Here is a 23343-nt window from a genome sequence, read left to right as displayed (position 1 = left end):
TCTTCTGAATCTCCGCACTCTGATAACGATGTCATTTTTTTGCCATTTCATGTAGGAGGGGGAGAAGTGGGAGGATGGCCCTTGCAAGGTGTGTGAGTGCCGGGGGGCTCAGGTAACTTGCTACGAGCCTTCTTGTCCACTGTGTCCAGTGGCCACACTAGCCCGGGTGGTGAAGGGCCAGTGCTGTCCAGAATGCACATCAGGTGGGTCCATGTTTGATTTATTTCTGAGTTATTTTACTGTCAAAAAATTCAGAAGGACCTCTTTTTTACCCCCCTTGCTTTTATATTTTGGTCAGCCACTGGATCTTTTGCTGTGTTTGTTTCTTCCTTTGTAATTTTTCTAACAAATGATGTTAATTAATCTTTGTCCATGTATTTGCCAAACAACTGATTATGAAAACGTGACCTTGGGCAAGTTATTGACCCTCTCTAAATCTTAATTTTCTTGTAGATAAAATGTGCCTTATCTACCTTACGAAGTTATTGTGAAAATCAAATAACATAATATTTGAAACTTGTAAAGGCAAATATATGTTAGACTGTTTCATTTTTGAGGATATTAGCAGTGGCTGAAAGTTTGTTATGAATGTCCTTTTCTTTAAGGTGAACTGTTTAACAGATGGTTCCTTTTGTAGTTCTCAAATGGCTTTTTGAAGTTTAAAGACTCATTAATTTCTTCCAAAAGAAAATTTTATCTGCAACTCTGCTTTCAAATCACCTGGGGTTGAATTAATTCCAGTTAATAATTGTTGGCAAGCACTACATTTACTCTGGCTGAGCAGTAATTTGCCTATAAGCTTAGTCTCTCAGAGAAGTGGCATTTTCTTCCATTCATATTTCATAATAAATTCTTTTCATCTGTAGGTTGCAATTTTTCATATTGGCAGTTGCTCTTGTTGCACTCAACTTATTTTGGCTAATCACAGTGGTTCTGTGGAGAGTTTACCATGGGAAAAGCTAAGCATCTTTATGGCTTTATTATGTTACCTTCACCAAAGTGGTTCTCTGGGCTTTTCCAACACAAATATTTAGCATATTATAATGCACCATACTTTGAAAATCAGATTCTTGACAACTTAAAAACCTGAAGTTCTTTGCTAACAATTACCACTAAATTCGGTGATAATCCCAATTATTAGGAATGAGATTTGAAATTTCAGAGAAAAAGAAGAAAGCTAGCTGTATTTTTTTTAAAGTAATGATTTTTAAAAATTGTAGGTTTTATGACTTAACTTTTTATGTACATCAAAGCTGAAGAACATCTGAAAAATCATAAATTTTTAAATCTGCTTATATCATATATTGTGGAGCTGTTCATTCCTTTTTCGAGAGGCGTTCCAACAGATAGAAGCATTAATAGGGCTGGTTTGATAATGTTTTTTTAGCATCTTTAATTTGGGGCTCTGGGAGATGGTGATAGTATTTCAGATAAGGAGAGATTCTTGGAAATCTTGCATTGAAATAATTTTTTTTTTTTTCTATTTAGGGGCCTTTTTCATGCCAAAGTGCCAGAGTTTTCCATTCTTCATGTTCTATACTGGTTCATATACCCTGTAGATTCTTTTGTTGGGAGGATTAAGAGAAGTCATATGATCTTAACTGTGTTTTTCTCTTCTTTGTCTTTGATTGTAGTTCATTGCCATCCAGACTGCTTAACCTGCTCTCAATCTCCAGACAACTGTGACCTCTGCCAGGACCCCACAAAGTTGCTGAGGAATGGACAGTGTGTGCACAGCTGTGGTCCAGGATTTTACCAAGCCGGGGCTCTCTGTTTAGGTATGGCTCCAGACATACAGTCCAGAGGTGGGCTGAGGCTGACTGGTGTTAAGGAGGGCGTCATGAACGCAGGAAATGCACGACTTCCAAAAACCACTAGTAGAAGGTAATATCATTCACAAGTTATTTGGCCGCTACCTGCAGGTCTCTTTTTTCTAACATTTTACAGGAATCTCGATGCTTACTGGGAGATAGATGATGGGGAGGGCAGATGCTTGTTAGATATTCTTTATTTTTTATTTTTAAAGACCTTCAAGGATAGTAATATCACCAGGGTGCTTGGTGTCATTTATTAAAACACTGAGTTAATCTAAGATAGAACTTTATAATTGATGTGGATCTTCGAGTTCTCTTACTAGAACTTTCTTATTTTGCAAATGGAGAATCTGTGGGACAGAGAATTGGCTGGTTTGCTCAATATCACACAGATAATTGATAATAGAGCTTATCTCTTTTGGGTTACCAAAGAATCCAGAATGGATTCATGTGCATCTTAGAATCTTATACATCTAAGAAGGAGAACTTACCTGGAATAACTTGCCTTGGTTGAGGCCAAATTCTTACTTTTTCCCTATATCTGACTCAAAGAGTTAATTGTCATTTTAAAGTATGGAGGTTCATACCCTGGCTGTAAGTATTTAACCTTTCTATATAAGTATTCAACCTCTCATTATTCTTATCTGTAAAGTGGGATAATACTGTGACCTTCCTCAAAGGGTTCTTGAGAAGATTAAGTGCATCAATACATGTAAACTGCCTCGAATAGTGTATAGGATATAGTTAACTACTTTTATTATTTTTGTAGTTATTCACTTATTCTTACTTTCCTGATTCATAATCATCAGCATTTTTGAAAGATATTTACATCTCTGCCATAAATTGTAGAGGAAAAAAGGCAGGAATAGTCTTGTAAAATAGTTAAGTTAAAAAGATATTGGGGACTACTGGACAAGAAGAAAAGAACACAGATCCCTGAGCCAAACTGCCTGACTTGAAATGCCAGCTTCATGTGACCATGGGCAAGTTTTCTAATCTCTTTGAGCTTGTTCTTCATCTGTAAAATGGGAATTAATAATATCTACCTGATACGTTTGTCATGAAGATTAAATGCATTCATATATTTAAAGCACTTTGTGTAGTGCCTGGCATGAAATATGTGCTATATAAATAAATGAAGGCTAAGTTATTTCCCTGCCTTTCTTGTTCTCTGTGATCCCAGGGCTTGAGAATTGGGCTGTGTAGGATGCAGCACTGGGGTCCTGTCTTTGAGCTAATCAGAGCTTCCCTTTTCCTTTCTCATAACCTTGTACGGAGCCAGCCTGCCAGCCTCAGTGCTCCACGTGCACTAGTGGGCTGGAGTGCTCTTCCTGCCAGCCTCCTTTGCTGATGCAACATGGACAGTGTGTATCCATCTGTGGGGACGGCTTCTACCAAGATCGCCACTCCTGTGCAGGTAATTACCAGCTGGGCCACTGGAAAAAGCCACTCCCTACCCTCAAGCCATCCAGAGCCACCTGGATGTGTCCTTTTCTTCTTTTCAAGAGAAGAAATTCTAAATGAGACACCCGATGAGATGAGAACAGTGGGTGAGAGAGATGACACATGTTGTGTTTAGAACCTAGTGCTTTAGTGATGCGCATGTGTGATGTGATTTCTAGAAGTCCTTCTGCACACATCTAGGGGCACCAACACAGTATTTAATCAACCCCATACTTTTGATTCAGGATTGTCATTATGCTATAAGTTAGATTCCTTCATAGTAGGACTTAAATGAAAATGAAAGGGAAAATACATCTACATATTTTTTTAAACTTTATTTCCACCTATAGAGAGAGAAACAGAAAGAAGAAAGTGACATCCTAGTAACAAACTTAGACAAAAAAATAGTAGGCATTTAAATTTATTCTTACTTTACTATCTATATATTTTTGTAGCTTTATATACGTCCTTTTATTTTTAATTAAGATCTAGTTGAAATTCTCAAAATCAGAACAGTATCTAGAGGTAACAGTGGTCTTAATATAACTTAATTTGTTGTTTGTATTTGACTATTTTTTCAACAGTGATTATAATCATGGGTCTAAGTAAAAAAGTAAATGTATAAGAATTTTTAAGATACAGAGATGAGAGAAGGAGGTTATTACCAAGATAAGGGGCAGGGTCCTGAGCTTGTCTTCCAGAGAAGACAGAGCATCAGATGTGCCCAGAAGCTAAGGCAGGTGTGCAGTGGCAGGTAAATCTAAAAAGGCAGACAGACCAGAGGGAGGGGCTAGGATGTCACTCAGCGAATTGTGGTAGCTACACTCTGCAGCTGAGCAGGAGAAGGGCATATCCATGAGGTGCATCAGAAGGTGGGCCACGCCGAGGGTCAGCTACTATGCTCCTCTCTTTCATGCCCTTGGTTAGATTTTTAGGACAATCTTTTGAGAGGAAAATATTAAAAGAGAATAAGTATATGGTGTTCTACAGATGTGCAGGCTGAATGAGCTCTAAGGCGTGTGAAGGTCCTATGTGGAGGAGGCTGCTGGCCCCTTCATTCCCAGTCGTGGCCAGAAGCATGGCCTATGGGATTACGGAAACCTCTTAAAAGGAAACACTAGGGCTGTCTGTGCCCTGCAGGTGTAAGGATAGTGCCACCTGTCCTGTGGCCCTTCACATTGTGGAATATGGGAGGCATACTAACTCCAGCATCTGCTTGAGGGCTCTTTGAGGACTGTAGGAATATCTTATTTATCTCTATATCCCCAACATCAAGGGCTGCACAAAGTGCTCAGCATTTGTTGAACAAGCGTTTGATGAATGAAGGAATGTACTATCCCTTGGTGATCCTTGAAGGACCAGAGTTTCAACAGAAGTTTTAGCCATAAAAGAGAAAAGAAGGCTTAATGTTTATGACTTATCATATTCTATTTACCTGTTATTTTAGAACAGGCTCTAAGTGGGCACTTACAGACAGCTTTATAAGAGTCTAATGCTTGGACAATTAAGGTAAACTGCTGAAATTTCAATTTGATGAAATTATTGAATGTATTCTTTATACCTTTCTTCTATCCCATCAAAGAGACCTCCTGCTAGCACTCCTGTGACAGATTTGCCTTTAAAAGGGAATTAATTTTCCTTAGATTTTATTCCTCCCTCCATACCAACTCCACCCCCTGCCACACATCACACATACATATTTACTTTTTTCTTTGTTTTCTGTTTCTTTGGTGGAGGCATTTTTCTTTCTCCCATGCCCGGTGTTTTAATTGCTGATGTTAATGCTGTTTTAGGGCACTTTGGAATAGGAAATGTTTCATTTGATTACTGGTTTAGGTAGCTGACTGCTTCCACATTCCATCCACATACCCATACACAAATGCCTCTAGTAGAGAGTTGCTGGGAAAATTTCTTCATGCTCCCTCCAGGGAATTAAACCAATTTGCTTTAGTTCAGCCTGGTTGCATTTTTATGCATAAAATGAGAAAAAAAAAAAAGCAAGAGGAGACAGAGAGAAAAGAAGAGAGATGATCTTAAAAATTAAAACTAAACTTGTGAGCAATTTCCATATACTATCTCCATGTTGAGACTACCCATATAATCTTTCCAAATAAACTTACTGATTATTGGCCTTTTTTTGGAAGTATTCCTGCTAGTTATCATTTTCATTATTGACCTTGGAAGTCAGTCAGTCAACCAGTGCTCTTCCACGATGTGCTAAACTTTGAAAAAGAAGTTTAGCTGTTCTATGGTAACAACAGGTTTTTTCTGGATGGCTTCCTCTTGGCAGGGACATTTATGTTATGACTGGCATGATTCGCCACTTTATTGACCCATTAAAACCAACAGAAAGTGAACATGATGCTGAAGAACCTAATTATCAGAAATTACCTGATTAATATTCATGCTCATTCTGTTGAACATAGGCAGAGTGAAAATGTAGTGCAAAGTCAAGAGTCACATCAACATGGCTCTTCGACCAAAGAGTTTGAGCAGGTAAGCCAGAGAGGAGTGACAGAGGCACGAGTCCTACCAGAGAATCACATCCTTGAGGGGCCTTACTGTTTTGACTTTCTTTTGAGTTTGTGGCATACACACATATACACACATATGCATACAGATGGGGACATATTTGTATGCATGTATTAATATTATTGTTACATTCTTGTGCTTGACTAAATTGAATAATGTACATGTCAACTATACTATGCACCTCACACCAGTTCCTGTTTCATTTTTCCTACCTTCCCCAACCTAGGAGTTTGATGCTTTGACCCCTTTACCTTAAGGCTCTGTACCCCAGTTTTTATACCAACCTCAGTTGGAGACAGGCAATGTGTAAGTTGCCTCTTCCCCACAGCAAGTGGGGCCAAATTGTGATTACCCTTGTAGTGCCCCCAAACTCGTCTTTGAGGCCTGACATGCAGGCCTGTATCCTAACCTTTAGCCTCCTTTGCCACCAGCTGGGATCTGGTCCAACATCCCTGCCCACCCTATCTCACTCTCCTTGACCCTGTGGACATCAGGTCCTAGGAGTAGGCTTCTACTTTGGTTCCTGACACTATGTCCTGTTGTGACTCATTTCCAGGAATTAATAGCACATCTCTTAACTACCTCCAGCCTGATGGTCAGGCTTGACCCCTGTATGGATGCTCCTTGTCCTTCCCCCTACAACACCACATAAGCTTGCACCCTTCCTGAATGGCTCTTGGTTACCACTTGTCCTAGATATATTGTATTCTCTCTATCAGAGTGGTAGTTCCCTTGCCTCTTCTTAGAAGCCTTTATATAACTTTAAATCTGGATCCAGACTGAGCTCACCATGTCCTGAGGACATTCTTTCTTGCTTACTATGTTCCTCTTTTCAATCAACTACTGTTCCACTCTGTTTGGACCATTGAACTGTGCACACAAATCCTAGAAATAAGAGTCCAGAAGAAGAAAAATTAAAACACCCCAAAGAACAGATACCATGCAAGATAAGTTTAAAATGAGTAGCTCAAAGACTGTAGACTTTAAGTAGAGAAAGGGTAGAATTTAGGCCGTTTTTATATATGTATCAATATTTGTTTTGTCTCCTTAAAATTGTTCACAAAGGCCTATGGATGGAGCTGTGTGAACCACATGCCAGGTGCTGCCTTCATTCTGTGAACTCAGTGTTAGGAGGGAGTGCAACACAGTGCCTAGGACCATAAACTTGGGAACCAAACCATCTGGATTCTGTTCTTGGCTCTGTTACTACAAACAGCATAATTCTTTAACTCCATGCTTTAATTGCCATGTGGGTAAAGCAGACATAATAACATCTGCAACATAGCATTGTTGTGAGGATTAGATGAATAAATTCACACGTGTCCTTTAGAATGGTGCCTGGTCCCTGGTAAGCTCTGCATATATGTTAAGAGACTTGGATTTCTGCTTTCTACTGTTCTTCCTTCCCTGTTCTCTGTCTTTTACTCCTCTTGCTCATTCTCTTTTGAGCACTGCTGCAGGTACTGAGGATATGAAGATAAATAAGACTCCGTCTTTGCCTATAGTCAGCTTGTAGTTAAGGCAAGGTTAGTTACTGCTTACAGAGACACATAAACAGGTAAAACACAGGTAGAATCACAGACACAAAAGACCTGTGCAGTTTAGATTTCGAAACTTAAAGAATAAAATAATGGAACTCTACCACTTATTTCTACAGTGCTTGGGGGAAGTCATTTAATCTCTTTTAGCCTCAAATTCCTCAACTATAAAATGGGCATAATATTATCGGCTTCAAACCATCATTACGAAGGTCAGAAAAGATGTTAGAAGATGTGAATATATTATGCCTGGCACATAGTGTGTATTGGATGAAAAAGACAGCTATTGCCATTATTGAATTTGTTCTTTTATTCTTCAATTTATGAGGATGAAAACCAAATAGTTGTTATTAAGAAGCAAAGAGTCATGCCATTACTTTCTGATTTAAATAAAGTCTAGTTTTATATATTATGGAGGAGTAAACGTAATAAAGAGAACAGTTCACTCTATTCAACACAATAAGTTAAAATTCTTTTACTTTCTTTAAAGGCTCAGATTAAATTATGTGAATCTGTAATTACTTGTTCCTTAGCCAATATTATGGTATATTTAGAGGGAAAACTTGTGAGAAAACCTATAAAATTTACATACACGATGCTGACCTAGCTGAGATTTAAAGGCTATGGCTTGAACACAGGAACTTCTAAAGCTAATTTTTTGTTAGAACTATGTTTGACTAGAGCATCCCAATCATTTGTGTAAATGAAGCACTAACCCCTTGGAGCCAGGTCCAAAGCAGTGAAGACTTAATGGGTCTTAGTGTTATGTTCCAGCATGTGGCTTAGCCCAGCCTAGCCGTGCCAGGGGTGGACCTTTTGGCAAAGGCATTTATGACACTGTTTTTCTGTAATCTTCAAGAAGGCAGGAGAACCTCTTTGTTCTGTAGGGATAGTCACTTTCAAGCTTGTACTCTCCATGGCCCATCCCCCATCTCCCAGAATTTGAAGGTCAGTCCAATTTTATTGTCAGACCCTATATTCACTTTGGGGGCCCAGCACATCCTACTGCTTGGTCTTCACTCATTTTTTGTTCTGCTTTTCAAGGCTTATGCATTGTCCAAACCTTCTCTGGCATTCGAGGGTAATTATGGTCTCACTTATTGGTAAATACCTTGTAAAGGGGACTTATTGCATCAAGTGATATTCCTGTCTCCTCCATTCTGTTCATGCAGTGAATATTTGTCGAGCCTCTTCCATGTATCTGGCACTGGAGATAAAGCAGTGAACCAATAGACAACTGCCCTATAGTTAAGGAACTTATTTTCTCAGAGGGAAGAGAGTGTCAATAAATAAGTAAATAAATAATTTCGGATAGTTCTATGAATTGATTACTATCAGTCCTAGAAAGACAATTTTAGAAGGTCTATTATGGGAAGTGATGGATTATTGAGGCGGGGACAGGTCTTATAGTTCTGAATTTTCAGCTTATATAAGGCCTCTGGAATAATTTTTGACTGAAGAGAGTGTGTTCAGCCCTGCATGGAGGAGAAGGGATGGGATGTACAGGCACGCTGACTCTGGCATGTGGGTGCCCTGTCTTCCATTTAGCTTCTGTTATTTACTCCCTGTCAGCACCTCCTGATGAGGTGTAGCCTCAGGGACATCACAGAATCTCTATTTTTCCCATTCCTCTTTTTCTTCCTTCAGTTTCTCCTTAAGATAGTTGGGTGCCTCATCAGTGCTGGAACAATGACTCTAAAAAAAAAACTGTCGTTGGAACTTTGGGAGTGTCCATGGACTATTTTAAGCTGTTCAGAAGGGTGGACGACAGGATTTCCTTCCTAAAATGTGCAATTTCTTGAGAGTAAATTGGACCCAGAGAAGCAGGTGACAGTGGCATTTTAAGTCCCCTCTTTTCTGGGGCATTCAGTAAAGGATACATAGAGAGAAGAAGGAAAAAGCAACTGGTGGTGTTTTGCCTGAGATCTTTCCTATAGCAAGAGACTGACTATGTTTGGAATTTGTCTGTGCTGCTTATAGACCCCGGCTGTGTATGCCAAAAGAAAAACGACAGAACAAAAGGTTCACATACCAGGAGAGAAAGCCCGCCACAAATGCAAGGGAGTTTATCTTCCAGACAGATCCTATTCTTCTTGACAAATCTGAACCCCCAAATATTTCGGCTGTGGATTACAAAGTAGTGACAAGTCTTCTGGCTTTTTGCCCAGTTCCTAGGGTTCTCAGTTATTTTAGCTAGACCGTATGGCACACATTCTTTCTCTCTCTTTCCCATTCCCCACCCTAAGGTTCTTGCTGTTTCACCTTCCCCTCCCTTTTCAAGCTGCCCACAGCACTTCCACGTTATCGCTGCCCAGATCTGAGCAGGTATGCTAGAGCAGCCAGAAAGTCTGAGAACTCACTCCGTCGAAAACTTGGTTTTGGTTGTTGGTTGCTCCTTTGGTTCGTCAGTTTCTGTAGACAAATATGTATTACCCAAGGTATTACTGGAGAAATCAAGAGCCATTTAATTAACAGGAGCTGAAGAGAAACCCAGGGAGTCCTGGCAGCTGGGGATTTCCAGTGGTCACAGTAGATGAGTGGAATCTGAGGATTCCATTTGGCTCATCAAGCTAGGTCTAGGGTCACTGCATTGAAAATCCTGTTGTAGATTAGGAATACAAGTAGAGGGCTAAGAGATTGAAAGGATAAGCATGCTTCCTGTGAGCTGGCATGTCTGCCTTTCCCTCTGACTTGCATACCAGTGAAAGACTAGTGGCTTGTAAATCTCTCTCCCTGTGGACCTGCCAAGCCTCCTGTCACCTGGGAGGCCTTGTCTTCAGTTCAAGCTCTGTGTCTACAGAAATCTCTGATAAAAATTCAAATATGTTACCCAAGATGAATAAATCATTTGGCTGTATCACAAATGTAGTTAATTGATTAGCTATTTACCCAGCATGTGCCTTAGGGAGAAAGACTATAGGCTTTTTTTTTTCCCTCTCTCCTTTAGTAATTTTTTCCACCTAAATACCAAATAAATTCATGTTTATTCCAAAAAATAATTTCATAAAGGTAGTGAAATTCAAGGCACAATATAAAGTACATGAAAATTTCTGACTCGAGCTCTCCCAAATCACCACTGTCAGTATTCTTTCCAGTGACATCTTCTTAATTTTTGAATTGAGGGGTGTGCGTGCATGCATGTGTGTGTGTGTGTGTGTGTGTGTGTGTGTGTGTGTGTGGTGTACACAGATATACATACATGCATTTATTTTTTCAAAAGTAAAATCACACTCTCTATGTATAGTTTTATTGCCTACCTTCCCCATGTTGTTTATTGTCCTTCCACAACATCTTTTTTGCTGTATAATTTCCCATTTGTGACTATGCTTGAATGAATCCTCTATTACTTGATGTTTCTTCCTAATTTTCTCATTATCATAAATAACCATGATATAAACATTTCAATAGAAATTGTGGTAATAGAAATATTTGATTAGGGTAAATTCTTAGACATGTGATTTATGGGTTCAAGTATATATATGTACATTTTTAAAGTTTTCGACACATACTAATCTATCACTCTCTTTTTAAAAAGCTGTAATTTGCACTTCTACTAGAAATGTATGAGAATGCCTACTTCCACCACCCTTGTCAACATTAGGTATTACGATTCCTCTTGTTTGTCAGTTTGATTAATGTAAAATGGAATCCTGGTTAATTTTTTCTTAATTTAATTTTGAGATTTATATGAAGAGAGTTGCATTACTAATACATATCAGTTCATAGCCCATTTTCATTATTGGCCTAGGTCAGGCTATTCTCTTGCTTATCTATCTATCTGTCTGCCTGTCTACCTATTCCCACTACCCTTCTATCCAGATCCCCACTTAAGTAACTTTGCTAATTTAATTTAATGTGTATTTTTATTTGTATGTGCTCTTACTGCTTTGTATACATGTATTTTAAATATTCATAAGTGTTACTAGATGGATATTTCTTTCTTTTTCTTTTTTAATTTTAAAGACATTATTTATGTTTTTGAGCAGTTTTAGGGACACACAAAAATTTAAAGGAAACTACAGAGATTTCCCATATTCCCCCTGCCCCTGATGCACGCATAGCCCATTATCAATAATCCCCACTGGAGTGGTACATTCATTACAATCAATGAACCATTCTTTTACTTTTTTTCTCTAAGCACTATTTCTAAATACAGACATGTTGCTATGTGTACGTCTAATCCTCTGCATCTAGTTGCTGCTCTCCTGTTTAATTTGCTTTTCTTGGGCTATTCGTGATATATATATATATATATATATATAATTTTTTTTTTATGAACTTTCTTAAATCCATATGGGTTTCAGAACACGTGGAGACCAGACATCCCTATCTCAGGATGTAAAGGCATCAGTTGGCACAGGGAAGCAGGTGGAAGGCAGAGACCCAGCTTAGCAGGGGACAGAAGAAGATTGGAATAAAAGGATCAAAGTGTTGATTAATCAGATGAGTTTCTCCTTTTAAATATTTCTGGAATTTTTCACTTCTTAGGCAAGTAGCCTTGGCCTCCTGTGGGGCCATCGTGGAGGGAAGGGAAGAGTAGTCTGCTCAACATCTGGGCTTCACCAAGATGTTTTCAATTACTTTCCAAAGGGGTTTTGTTGCTTTGTAAAGATTGCAAGGAAAGAGCTTTAGAGAGTGAGGTCCCTAGGAAAGACTGGAGCCCCTTTTTTTAATGGCAGGAATAATCCTTGAGGGCTCTATTACTTCCCTTCACCCCCTTTCTAAGTCAAACCATCTTTCTAATAGTCTTTTCTGTCAATGATGTACTTCGATTTGCCCCCTTTACAATTACTTTGCTTTTGACACCAGTTGAAACAAGATTTACTAGCTCTCCTGGGATCCACCACTCCTATGATCACTATAATATTTTCTGCTTTCTCAAACATGTTATCTCGCCATATCCCCATGAGTTAGATAAAACAGTGCAAATACAGATGACCCTTGGACAACATAGTTTTGAACTGTGGGGATCCATTTATATGCAGATTTTTTCCCCAATTAATAGACAGTTGGCCAATCGTATTCTCGGGTTTTGCATCTGTGGATTCAGCTAACTGCTAATTGAGAACAGTGTTTTTCATCCATGGTTAGGAATCCAAGGATGCCAAGGGCCATCTGTATGTATTGTTCTGTACATTTTATATAGAGAACTTGAGCACTCTCAGATTTGGGTATCAGCAGGGGTCTTGGAACCAATCTCCCCCTCCGTGAATACTAAAGGACGACTTAACTTTGAGGGGAGTCAAAAGTTATATGTGGATTGTTCAAATGTGAACTGTATTACTGTTCCCAATTTATAGATTAGAAAAGCAAAGAACAGTGAAGTTGAGTTTAGGATAGAAAAAATTTCCATCCCACAAGAGCTTCTTACTGGAAATTTACCCACTCTATCCTGATAATACTTTAAAACTTGGCAAGTACTTCCTGGTCATTTGTGAGATAAGAATGAAATCTAGCAATTGCCACAAAATGAATAAGGAACAGAATGAAGGAATTTGCTTTGTGTATGGGATACCTGCTTGTGCCTGGAATTGGGGATATTTCTATATAGTTGCAAGTGAAAATTTCTTGGCAGTTGGAAATCCGAACTGCATTCTCACTAATGACACTAAAAGGGTCTGCCGATCAAGTGTGCTGATAGCCTGGTAATGGCAGAGAAACTTATTTCAAAAGATCATGGAAGAGGTGGGGAACCTAGACCCCTTCTCCTAAGGGGCAGTTTGAACTGCGGACTGAGCCCATGGGTGTCTGTCTCCATTGCCTGGGTCTGGAAAGGCATCCTGGAAAATCAGAAGTGGCCCATAGTGCTTATTTTAACATTTTCCTGGAAGACCACATTTTATTCTTAAAGAAGCATAGGTTAATTTTATAAAATGCAATCTTCCCTTTCAAAATTATCAATACAAAAAGTTTCTTATTATTAGAGTAGGGTTTCAATATATAGGTGCCAAAAGAAAAGTAATTCATTCCTTTTCATTTTGAAATAAATTGCTCAGCAAGCTACCACATGTCTTGTTATGCTTCAATAAAGTCAGGAGCTTTCCCAAATAAATTATTGACTGCATGTGAGATAAGAAGTTGCCTTTCCCTTATTTGCCCTCTTTTTAAATTTGCGGTCACAATTTTCACAATGTACAATTTAAACGTTTGGTGATCTAAAATGTATCACTAAGAGAAATTATGGTGAAAAGTCAGGGAGTGACCTTTTATTTTGCATAGTAACCCAAATGTAATAAAAGCTACATGTAAAATAAGCCTGCAAGAAGAGATTATCTGCAGCAGCATATGTTCAGTGTTAGAAATTAGAAATCAATTGTAAAATACAGTGGGAGTATATCATAAGAAATGATAGCTGAAGAAGAAGAAGAAGAAGAAGAAGAAGAAGAAGAAGAAGAAGAAGAGAGGAGGAGGAGGAGGAGGAGGAGGAGGAGGAGGAGGAGGAGGAGGAGGAGGAGGAGGAGGAGGAAGAAGAAGAAGAAGAAGAGGAGAAGGAGGAGGAGGAGGAGGAGGAGGAGGAGGAAGAGGAGGAGGAGGAGGAGGAAGGGGAAGGGGAAGGGGAAAGAAAAGGAAGAAGAAGAAGAAGAAAAGAAATGACAGTTCAGCATAGTCCTGTGTTGAAATTAAATTTCTTCTGCTGTCCTACCTGGCCATGGGACATGATTTTGTAGATATGGAAAAAAGAGAAGGCAAGCATCACATTTGGTTACTCTGTATGGATGTAGCATAAGCATTCATCATTATAAGCAGATGTGGACACCAGCATTTATTAGGTAAATTTTATAGCCTCAAATTTATCTATCTTAAGTTATCATATCTTCAGACTGTGACCTTATAGTTAGATGTTTTCCATGTAGAAGGTAACAGATAAGATGAATTTCCTGTAGCTAATAAAAAAAATCCACTGTGCATTTATTTAACGTACATTTAATGATTATTGTGTATCAGACATCGATCTGGACTCTGAGAGTTTAAGATAACTAAAACATGGCACCTATTTTGGAGAATATTACACTCCATTGAAGGGATTGATTTGTAGCTGAGTAATTATTACAATAGAATAAGTATCATAAGAGAGGCATGTATAGAGTGCTGCAGGAACATAGAGGAAGGAGTGATCAGCTTTATTTGGACAAGTTCACCAAAGCACCAGTGCTTTGCAGAACTCGTAGAGATAACTTAGGAGGCTTCTGAAATTTAAATAGGATTCCAGGGGCTATGGAAGGACCAGGACCATTGCTGGCTGGGTGAATCATATTTGGGGCATTCAGAGCCTACAGACAGCTTTACGGCATGCTTAGGGTACCCAGCTTGATGAATTGGAGAGCGCGAGGGAGGCAGCAGAAGACAGACCTAAAAAGTTAAGTAGAGGGTTCCAAGTCTTTCTGAGCGAGGTCCCTCCCCCCAAAAAAGAAAGTTAAGTAGGGCTCAGTTTGTAATGGGTCTGAGTGCCATCCCTAAGTCTCTAGTCTCTATCCTGCTTGTGTTTTGGCCCCTGTTCTGATCGACAATGCCAGGGGTAATATTAAAAATATTTAAAAGCGGTATGGCACAGATCATGTAGGTCAGAAGGAAGGAGGACCCAAGGCCCCCCTCCTATGCTAGATCTTTCATTTGTTGGAGCATGGTGTCCGCCAAGTTCCCTGGGTCAGGACAATAGCCATTTAACAACCAGTTTGGAAATATTTGTACTATTTTAATAGCTGGTACAGGCAGTCCCCAAAGAGAGCTAGGGAGCTGTGCTATACTTTCTTGTCTCTGCTGTACCCCTGAACAAAGTTTATTTCATCCTTTAAAGATATTTTGAGTTAATTACCTTCTTCTTTCCCCACTGCAGAATAAACTCTCTAAAAAACGAAACTGATCGTTCCACTTCCTTGATTAAAACTCTTAGGGGATCAAATCTAAGATCCTTACCCAGGCCTGCCAGACATTCATGATACAGCCCATTAGCCTTTTAGCTTCAAATCTCATCCTCCCCCTCCCCCCCAACATACTCCACAGTGCAGTTTGCACAGTGCCACCAGTGCAGCGTACTCAAGTGTGGGGTAATTTAAATGTTTCTTCTAGTGAAATTCAGATAACGTGGCTGACCTGTGGCTAGCTAGGAAGGTCTCACAGGCTAGCACAGCACCTTGCGTATAGTAGGTGCTTCTGAGCATTTATAGACAGATCAGCCTGGTGAACCTTCTTAGACAAGAAATCGGATTTGTTTATTTATTTGTTTAGGTAATGACTTTTTATCAGCTCCTGAATCAATGAGGCAGAGATGTGAACAGTGTTAGACATGTCAGATGATGACTATAGTTAGGAATCGAAGGGTAGCTGAATAAATAAATGACAGACAGATTTCACATTCGTTACGGATAAAATTTGTGACTGGAGTCTTTGCACCCACATCTTTAGTTATAATGCAGTGTTAGTAGATTACCCTAATACGAGCAGGTTCTTATGTACTACATATAAAAAGTGAAGGAGGTGTTAAAGATAAACGAAGTCACTCACGAGATGGCTGTAGAGCACGAAGCAGTGTGCTCAGTACATATTCGACAGAATAGAAATGGCCTTGCCTTCATGAAGTTAATGGTCTCATGAGGGACATAGAAAATAAATAACTTTCCGCCACCTCTGCTTCCCACCTGCTGCTGTCATCTCTTACCTGGACCACAGCATAGAATCCGCAGTGGTTTTCTTGCCTGCACCTTCTTAAACCCTCTCTACGTGGCAGCCAGAGGGAACTTTTATATATCTAAATCAGGGTTGTAGCAATCCTGCTTAAGTCTGTTCATGAGTTCATATTGCAATTAGGATAAAATTCTAATTATTTTCCACATCTCCAAGGTCAAATTTGATTGGACTCCTGTCTCCCCTCCAGTCAGGAATCAGGCCGCTCTGCCCTATCTGCCCCATCTGCCCCCACCTATCCCCCAACCCCCACCATACTATAGCCAGAGAGGATCCTTCGGTTCCCTGAGTACCCAGGCTCGTTTCCTTCTCAAGAACTTTGCTGCTCTTTGCTCTCCCCATGGCTGGCTGCTTCTTATTCTTTAGATCTACCTAAAGTTGGTCTCTTCCATTCCAATCTCTGTTAGTCTTTATCAAAGAGCCCTTCCTAGCACTTAACACAATTTGCAATTTTCTCTAAATTTGTTGGAGAGAAAAATTGTCTGAAACTTTCCTGTGCAGTTTAGAATAGCAAGAAGAGGACTGTGTCTTGAGATTTGCAACGCAGGCAACCTTTCTTCTGATTCCAAAGGGATACCTAATTAAATTAAGTACAATTCTAAGTTGCTTGAAGTCAGCAAAGGCATTTTTCCTACCAGTTTTGGTCAGGCCAAATAAGTCCTCAAAATAAGTTGTATTCCATTGTGAAGCAAACATTTTGAAAGTTAGGATTCATTAACAAGTGAATAGGTGGGGTTAGCCATACAGAGACTTAAGTCTGAATATACTCAGTCATTAAGAATAGGACTCTCTTTACAGAAGTACTAAGGTGAAGAGCAAGCAAGAGCAGTCATAAAAAATTAAATGCTGGAAGAGGTGGAAATTGTGGAATCTTAAATGAACAACTCTGGTCTAGGAACAACGTGTAGTTAGAAACCTGAAGTGTAAGAGACAGGCAGGCTCTGTGAGGCTCAAGATACAGATTTCGAGCAGATACTGCTGTGGGAACCAGAGACCGAGGGGGACGGAAAGAGCTGTGGGGAAGGACAGAAGGAGAGTATGATGGGGGAGAGGACAAGAGAGAAAGAGAGAGGGGAGGGAAAGGGAGAGAAAGAGCAAGAGAACCAAACACCAGAGGACACAACCTCCTTCCTTAGATGACTGTTGATGGTTCTGGCGATAGGAGTAGTCAGCCTGTTGAGCTTTGTTGTGTGGTTGTCAAGACGAGGTGAGGGAGGCAATCTGGTCTCATGAGACTATCTTTGTCCAGAACGTTATGATTTGCTTCCCTATGATTCCCATTATGCAAAAGCCTCCAATTTCCTATTCCAATTTTCTTAGCAGTAATTTACTGAAATCGTACTTATGGTCAACAGAAATAGTTTTATGGGGGGTAGGTGGGTGGGGTTTTCCTGTGGCATATATATGTGCATAGCAGTTTAGGGATGAAGGAGCCAGCATCCTCCCTATAAATTCTAAAACCCTTCCAGGAAAAACTGTGACCAGTCCTTATGGTTCACTAATCTTTCTGTTTGCCTGCAGTCTGCCATGAGTCCTGCTCGGCCTGCTGGGGCCCCACGGAGAAGCACTGCCTGGCCTGCAGAGACCCCCTTCAGGTGCTGAGAGAGGGCGGCTGTGAGAGCAGCTGTGGCAACGGGTTTTACAACAAGCAGGGGACCTGCAGTGGTAGGTGCCCGACTTTGCGTGCCAAAACATCTTTTCTCCTTCCAGCATCCCTTGTTTAATTCAAATCATAGCACCTATAATCAATGTTTCTTTTACTCAACAAATACACGAATGACTGCTAACATAGCTGGTGTTTTAGTAGTTTACAAAACATACTCCCCCCCAACACCCCCGATGGGAATCCCCTTTAATACCACCCACTTGCTCACTGTGCAGTTTGTTAGTTAGATTGGGGGTGGGCGCTCTTCTAGACTGGTCCTAGCCTCATCTTACAGATGAAGACAGTGAGGATTGGGCTGCTTGCTTCAGACTCATGGCTATAGGGACAGGAGCAGGGCTACCTTTCTCCAAATCCCAAACTTTCTATTGGCTCCAGACTGCCTTCCAAATATGCATGGAGACAAAGACACTTTTAGGCCAGCCAAGGGCAGACTGCCTTTGGTGTTGGTGCCACTGGCTTAAAGCTGAATCAGGTCTTGTCTCTTCTACCTTTAACAATCACTGCATAACAATAAGCGTTAACCCAGCTTCCTGTTTCCTTGTGCCAAGAACACTTCCAAGTGCTTCATAAACATTAACCCATTAAGAGGCAGGAATGTACGGTGGGAAAAGCATGACCTTGAGCAAGTTACTTAATTTATCTGTGCTTCAGTTTCCCATTTGATAGTTGGGGATACTGTAGTGCCTGTGGTAGCCAGAATTAAAGGCCTCACGAAGATGTCTGTATTCTAATCACCAGAACTGTGACTATGCTGCCTTAGATGGCAAAACAGATTTTGGAGGTATGATTAAATTGAGAGTCTTGAGATGGGAGATTATCCCGGATTAGCTGGTGAGCCAGTGCCATCACAAGGATCCCAAATGAGGGAAGCATGAGGATGGGAGTCAGAAACAAAAATGAGATGGAAGCAGAGGTCAGAGTGATGCCCGGAGGGGTCCATGAGCTTGTGGGTGGTCTGGAGAACCTGGGAAAGACAAGGAAATGGATCAACCCCTAGAGCTTTCAGAAGAAATACAGCTTTGCTGGCACCTTGATTTTAGGAATTCTGACATCTAGAGCTGTAAGATAATAAATATATGTTGTTTTAAACCACTGAGTTTGTGGTAATTTATTACAACAGCAATGGGAAACTAATACACACCCGTCAGAAGGCTGCTGAGAAGCATTTGGCACAGTGCCTGGTACAGAGTAAGTGCTATGTAAGTGTTTGGTATTTAATCCTCACAACAAGTTTTTGAGATAGTTATCATCATCCTAATTTTCCTGATGAAGAAACAGAGAGGTTAAAAACTTGCCTAAAATCACGTAAGGAGCAGAGTTGGTCATAAGTCTTAGTCTTCTAGCTCTAGACCTTAACCTCCTCTTAAGCACTCTCCTGCTCTGTAATATGATGTCTCCTCATGCACCTATGCTTATTTTTCCCTCTCCTCTATTTTCCTTTCCCCTATTCTTCTTCCATTTCCTCACAGCCTCCTGTCATTCTGTAGGTTGTTCAGCTGCCCCTGTGAACGTTGCCAAGTTGACAGGTAGCCACCTGATGGTGAATGATTGAGTTTGTTGTGATGGTCATACCTATAGAAAGACCAGATGACTTAAAAAAAAAACTTAAGAACACTAAATTAATGAAAATATACAGTCCATAAAGCTTTCTTAAGTTATTGTTCTCATTTTATTTACTCAACAAGGCAATAGCAACAAGATGATCTTTGAGAGTTGACAAATCTACTCGCCTTAGGGAAGAGAGAGCTCTTGGTAGCTGCATGCTTAAAGCTGTGTAGAAATCCATCAGCATAGTTGGTGTGAAGAATCTCACTTAATATGGACAAGTCACAGGTGGATATTGTGTGGATTCAGGAGAGAACAAGGAAGGAAATACCAGGCTGTCATTAGTTTGAGCATTTTAATCTTTTTTGCCAGCATCACTTTCCTGCTCAATTAAGCCAGATTTATTTTCTAAAGGTTAGGAGATGTCAAATTTGCACTAATCCAAGGGCCCAAAGATATTTACCAGTTAAGTCCTCCCCCCCCCCCAAAAGAATGTCTACTGTCACTGACAAGGAGCAGTGACACCGACCTGCTATGTAGAAGATATTATCTGAGGAAGCACCTTCTGCTGGGGAAGTATATATTTAAAAGGAGGGATGGTTAGTGTGAACCTGGATGAAATGAGAGGTGGGATTCTATTTGGACTCCAAGGTTGAGGAAAGAAAGCCAGAGCTCCTGTGGACCGTAGGATTTTTTTTTTTTTTAAGACTGCTTAACAAGTGGCTTTGGTTGAGAATATACATCTGAAAGGTTATCTGTACACATTTTGAAACAAAGCATCAGAAAGAAAACTTCTAAACAGGAGGATGGACCGTTGCTGACAGTCAGCCAACCGATCAGTTGGTCAATAAGTAATTACTGAACTCACGCCCTGTGCTTAGCACAATGAGGGACTTTGTGATACTACTGGCATTGACCAATAGACCTTTTGATAGACAAGACTGGAGTTTACACTTTCCATAAAATCGCTAGAGTTCTCTAAGTTTGTATCAAATGCCTTCAGAAATGTTCAAATAATATTTTCTAGAACAATGGTGAACCAAGTCCCTGATTGGTATCAGAATGTTAATTAAGACGGTTGATGCTGATAATGCAGACTCATTTCCAATTCAGATTAGTACTATTCAGGATAAAGACCAATTGGTATTAGTTTAATAATTTATAACCAAGCAGCCTATATCTGTAAAAATCTCAAAGTCAAGTGCTGGGAAAAAACCAGCGTAACCTGTTATGAATGGTGGTATGCCCTAGTTGAAAGAACTTCCAGTAACCAAGTTTTTTCTGTGGTATGTGCTTTGAGTTTTACAAATATTAGATATAAAAGGTGGAGAAACTCAAAGGACAAAACCTCCTCATTCTTTAGTTATTTAAGTTCTTGTGCTAATAAGAAGGCTTTTCTGACTCCAGCTAGCATTATAAATCAAAGCAAGTTCAGAGGTTTCTGTTAGCCGTTCTCTCCTTCTTCCTCTCCCCTCTCCTTTTTTTCTCTTTCTTTCCTTCTTTCTATCCTCATTTTCCTTCCTTGACTAGCAAACTATCTTAATTTTTTAAAATCTTTTTGTTTTTATGAGCTGCCACAAACTGGATATTCCTGTTTCGAGTACAGTTGACCTTTGAGCAATACATGTTAGAAATGTGTGGGTCTACTTATAAGCAGATTTTAAAAAATAAATACTGTTTTTGATCCACGGTTTGGAGTCCACTGATGTAGAGGACTAAGTGTATGCATTGATCTATGCTAGTGTACATCGAGGATGTGAGCATCCTTGGATTTGGGTATCTGTAGGGGTTGTGGAACTAATCCCCCATGGGTACTGAGGGTAATTAAGTTTTGAGAGAGTTGAAAGTTATATGCAGATTTTTGACTGCAGAGGGGATTGAAACCCAGACAAGGGTCAATTGTGTGTACACACACACACACACACACACACACATGTATAATACATATATATATAACAACCGTATATGTATATAATTTATATATATACACAGTCAACTCTCTATATAATTTCATTAAATGATATCATATTACACCAGTCATGTTCCGTTTTTCTCTCAGCATCATGTGTTTTAGATTCACCCATGTTACTGTATCATCTAGCCCTTTGCTTCTCACTGCTGCATACCCCTCCCTGGTCTGCATCCACCACAGCTCACATATCCACTCTCCCATTGATGGTGGTAGGCCCTGGTTGAAAGAATTTAACCTAGGTTCCTTCTATCCACATGCCATCACTAGAGAGCACCAGCGAACAGCCTCGAATATGTGCCTTTATGAGCTCATGTAGGAGGTTCCGTGGGATGGATAACCTGGGAGCAGAATTATTGGTTTCTTGATCTGCGTATTCTGTTTGACTAAGCACATCAGTTAGCTCACCAAAATCCACACTCCAATGCATGAGGCTCTCTCATTGGTGCATGCTCACCACCATTTGGCCTTATCAATCTTTAGATTTTTTTTTTTTTGGTCAATAGGTATACAGAGACATTCATTTTAATTTGCATTCTTCTGATTTTTAATGAGCTTGAGAGTATCTTCAACTCCTGTTGGACTTTTGTGTTTCTTTTATGAATTTCTTTTTAATGTGCTTTTCCCATCGATTTATTGGCCTTACTACCTTTTGATTGTTGATTTTATGGAGTTCCTTGTATGTTACAGATATTAACTCTCGTCAGTCTTAAATATGAAAGAAGTTTCCCATTTTTCTTATCTTTTAATTTCTATTATGGTGCCCTTTGTTGAAGAAAAAATTCACCATTTTTTACTTTAACATTCTCCTTTTGAATTTTTAAGAATTCTGTTGTTTTTGAACTTGAATTATCTTTTTGTTCTTCTCAAGGTCACAAAAAAATTATCCTCCATTTTTCTTCTATTAACCTGACAGTTTTAACTTAGGTCATTGATCCATCTGGAGTCCACATATAGATATATGTTTAAGTAGGCGTCCAGCTTTATTTTTCTCCATTTCATGATTCGGTTTCCCCAATATCATCTATAATTCAATCTAATCTTCTCCGTTGATCTTTGTTGTATATTAAGTTTCCATATGCGCAAAGATGTGTCTCTGAACTATTTTAGCATTCTAAATATCTGTTTTTGTACCTTAGTACAAATTATTTTGTTTTGTGTTTTTATTAATTTATATTGGTTTACAATATGTCTCAATATCTGATTTGGCAAATTCTCCCTTTCAACTTTGTTCTTTTTTTAAAAAAATTAAATTTATTGGGGTGATATTGGTTAATAAAATTATATATGTTTTATGTGTACAGTTCAATAATACATCATATGTATATTGTGTCGTGTTCACCACCCAAAGTTAAATTACCTTCTGTCGCCATATATTTGACCCCCTTTATCTTTATCTATCTACCTCCTGCTTGCTCTCCCCTTCCCTCTGGTAACCACTAAATTGTTGTCTATGTTCACAAGTCTCTGTTTGTTTATCTTGTTCATTTGTTGCTTTCAGTTTTATATCCCACACGTAAGTGAAATCATATGGTTCTCAACTTTTTCTGTCTGACTTGTTTCGCTTAGCATGATGACCTCAAGATCCATCTACGTTGTCACAAATAGCAGTATTTCATCTTTTCGTATGGCTAAGTAATAGTCATCTTTGTTTTCAAAGTTAACTAAGCTATTGTTAGACTTTAGAATATGTTTATTGAATGTCTAATAAAATTTAGCTGGAATTTTTATTAATATTTTATTGAAGTTATACACTAGTTTTGGGAGAAATGGCTTCCTAATAATTTAAATTTACAAATTATACTCTTAAGTACTTCTTTAGGTGTGTCTTAAAATATTTGATTTCTAATGTTTTTACTGTTAATTCTATATTTTTTAAAATTTCTGCTATTTCTGGGAAAATGTACTTAGCTTGCAGATTATTCAGTTCTACTGAGATGCAGTTCTAGAATTCAAACAAGAAATTTCTATGGAGGGTGGAAAGAAAGATGCTTTTTAGATTTATTTTGCTTCCTTGTTCTAGTTATGAATTGAGGGGGTGATTTTCTTTTTCTTTGTTCTGAAAGACATTGCCTTTACCCATTTACTGAAGATTATCTTGCTTTACATATTTGCTTCTAGAGAGGTGCCAAGTTCTCCAGTATTCAGGATGGA

At 39.2% G+C, this 23343-nt stretch overlaps 1 protein-coding gene across 4 annotated transcripts in view; it reads left to right on the top strand.

Annotated features, from left to right (window-relative positions):
• FRAS1 (Fraser extracellular matrix complex subunit 1) overlaps positions 1 to 23343 on the top strand; it is a 404163-nt gene that overhangs the window by 188694 nt on the left and 192126 nt on the right. For 3 of the 4 annotated variants that reach the window (XM_016154420.2, XM_016154419.2, XM_036227812.1), the window contains exons 12-15: positions 56 to 203; positions 1635 to 1778; positions 3097 to 3231; positions 17531 to 17674. In XM_016154420.2, coding sequence (XP_016009906.2) covers positions 56 to 203; positions 1635 to 1778; positions 3097 to 3231; positions 17531 to 17674 — 571 coding nt within the window. The remainder of the gene's footprint in view (positions 1 to 55; positions 204 to 1634; positions 1779 to 3096; positions 3232 to 17530; positions 17675 to 23343) is intronic. The other variant, XM_036227811.1, reaches the window with a different exon arrangement.

Source organism: Rousettus aegyptiacus, unplaced genomic scaffold (genome assembly GCF_014176215.1).
Source record: "Rousettus aegyptiacus isolate mRouAeg1 unplaced genomic scaffold, mRouAeg1.p scaffold_m13_p_10, whole genome shotgun sequence".
Classification (NCBI taxonomy): Eukaryota; Metazoa; Chordata; class Mammalia; order Chiroptera; family Pteropodidae; genus Rousettus; species Rousettus aegyptiacus.
The sequence above is the reverse complement of the archived record's forward strand: the minus strand, read 5'-3'. Positions and strand labels throughout refer to the sequence as shown.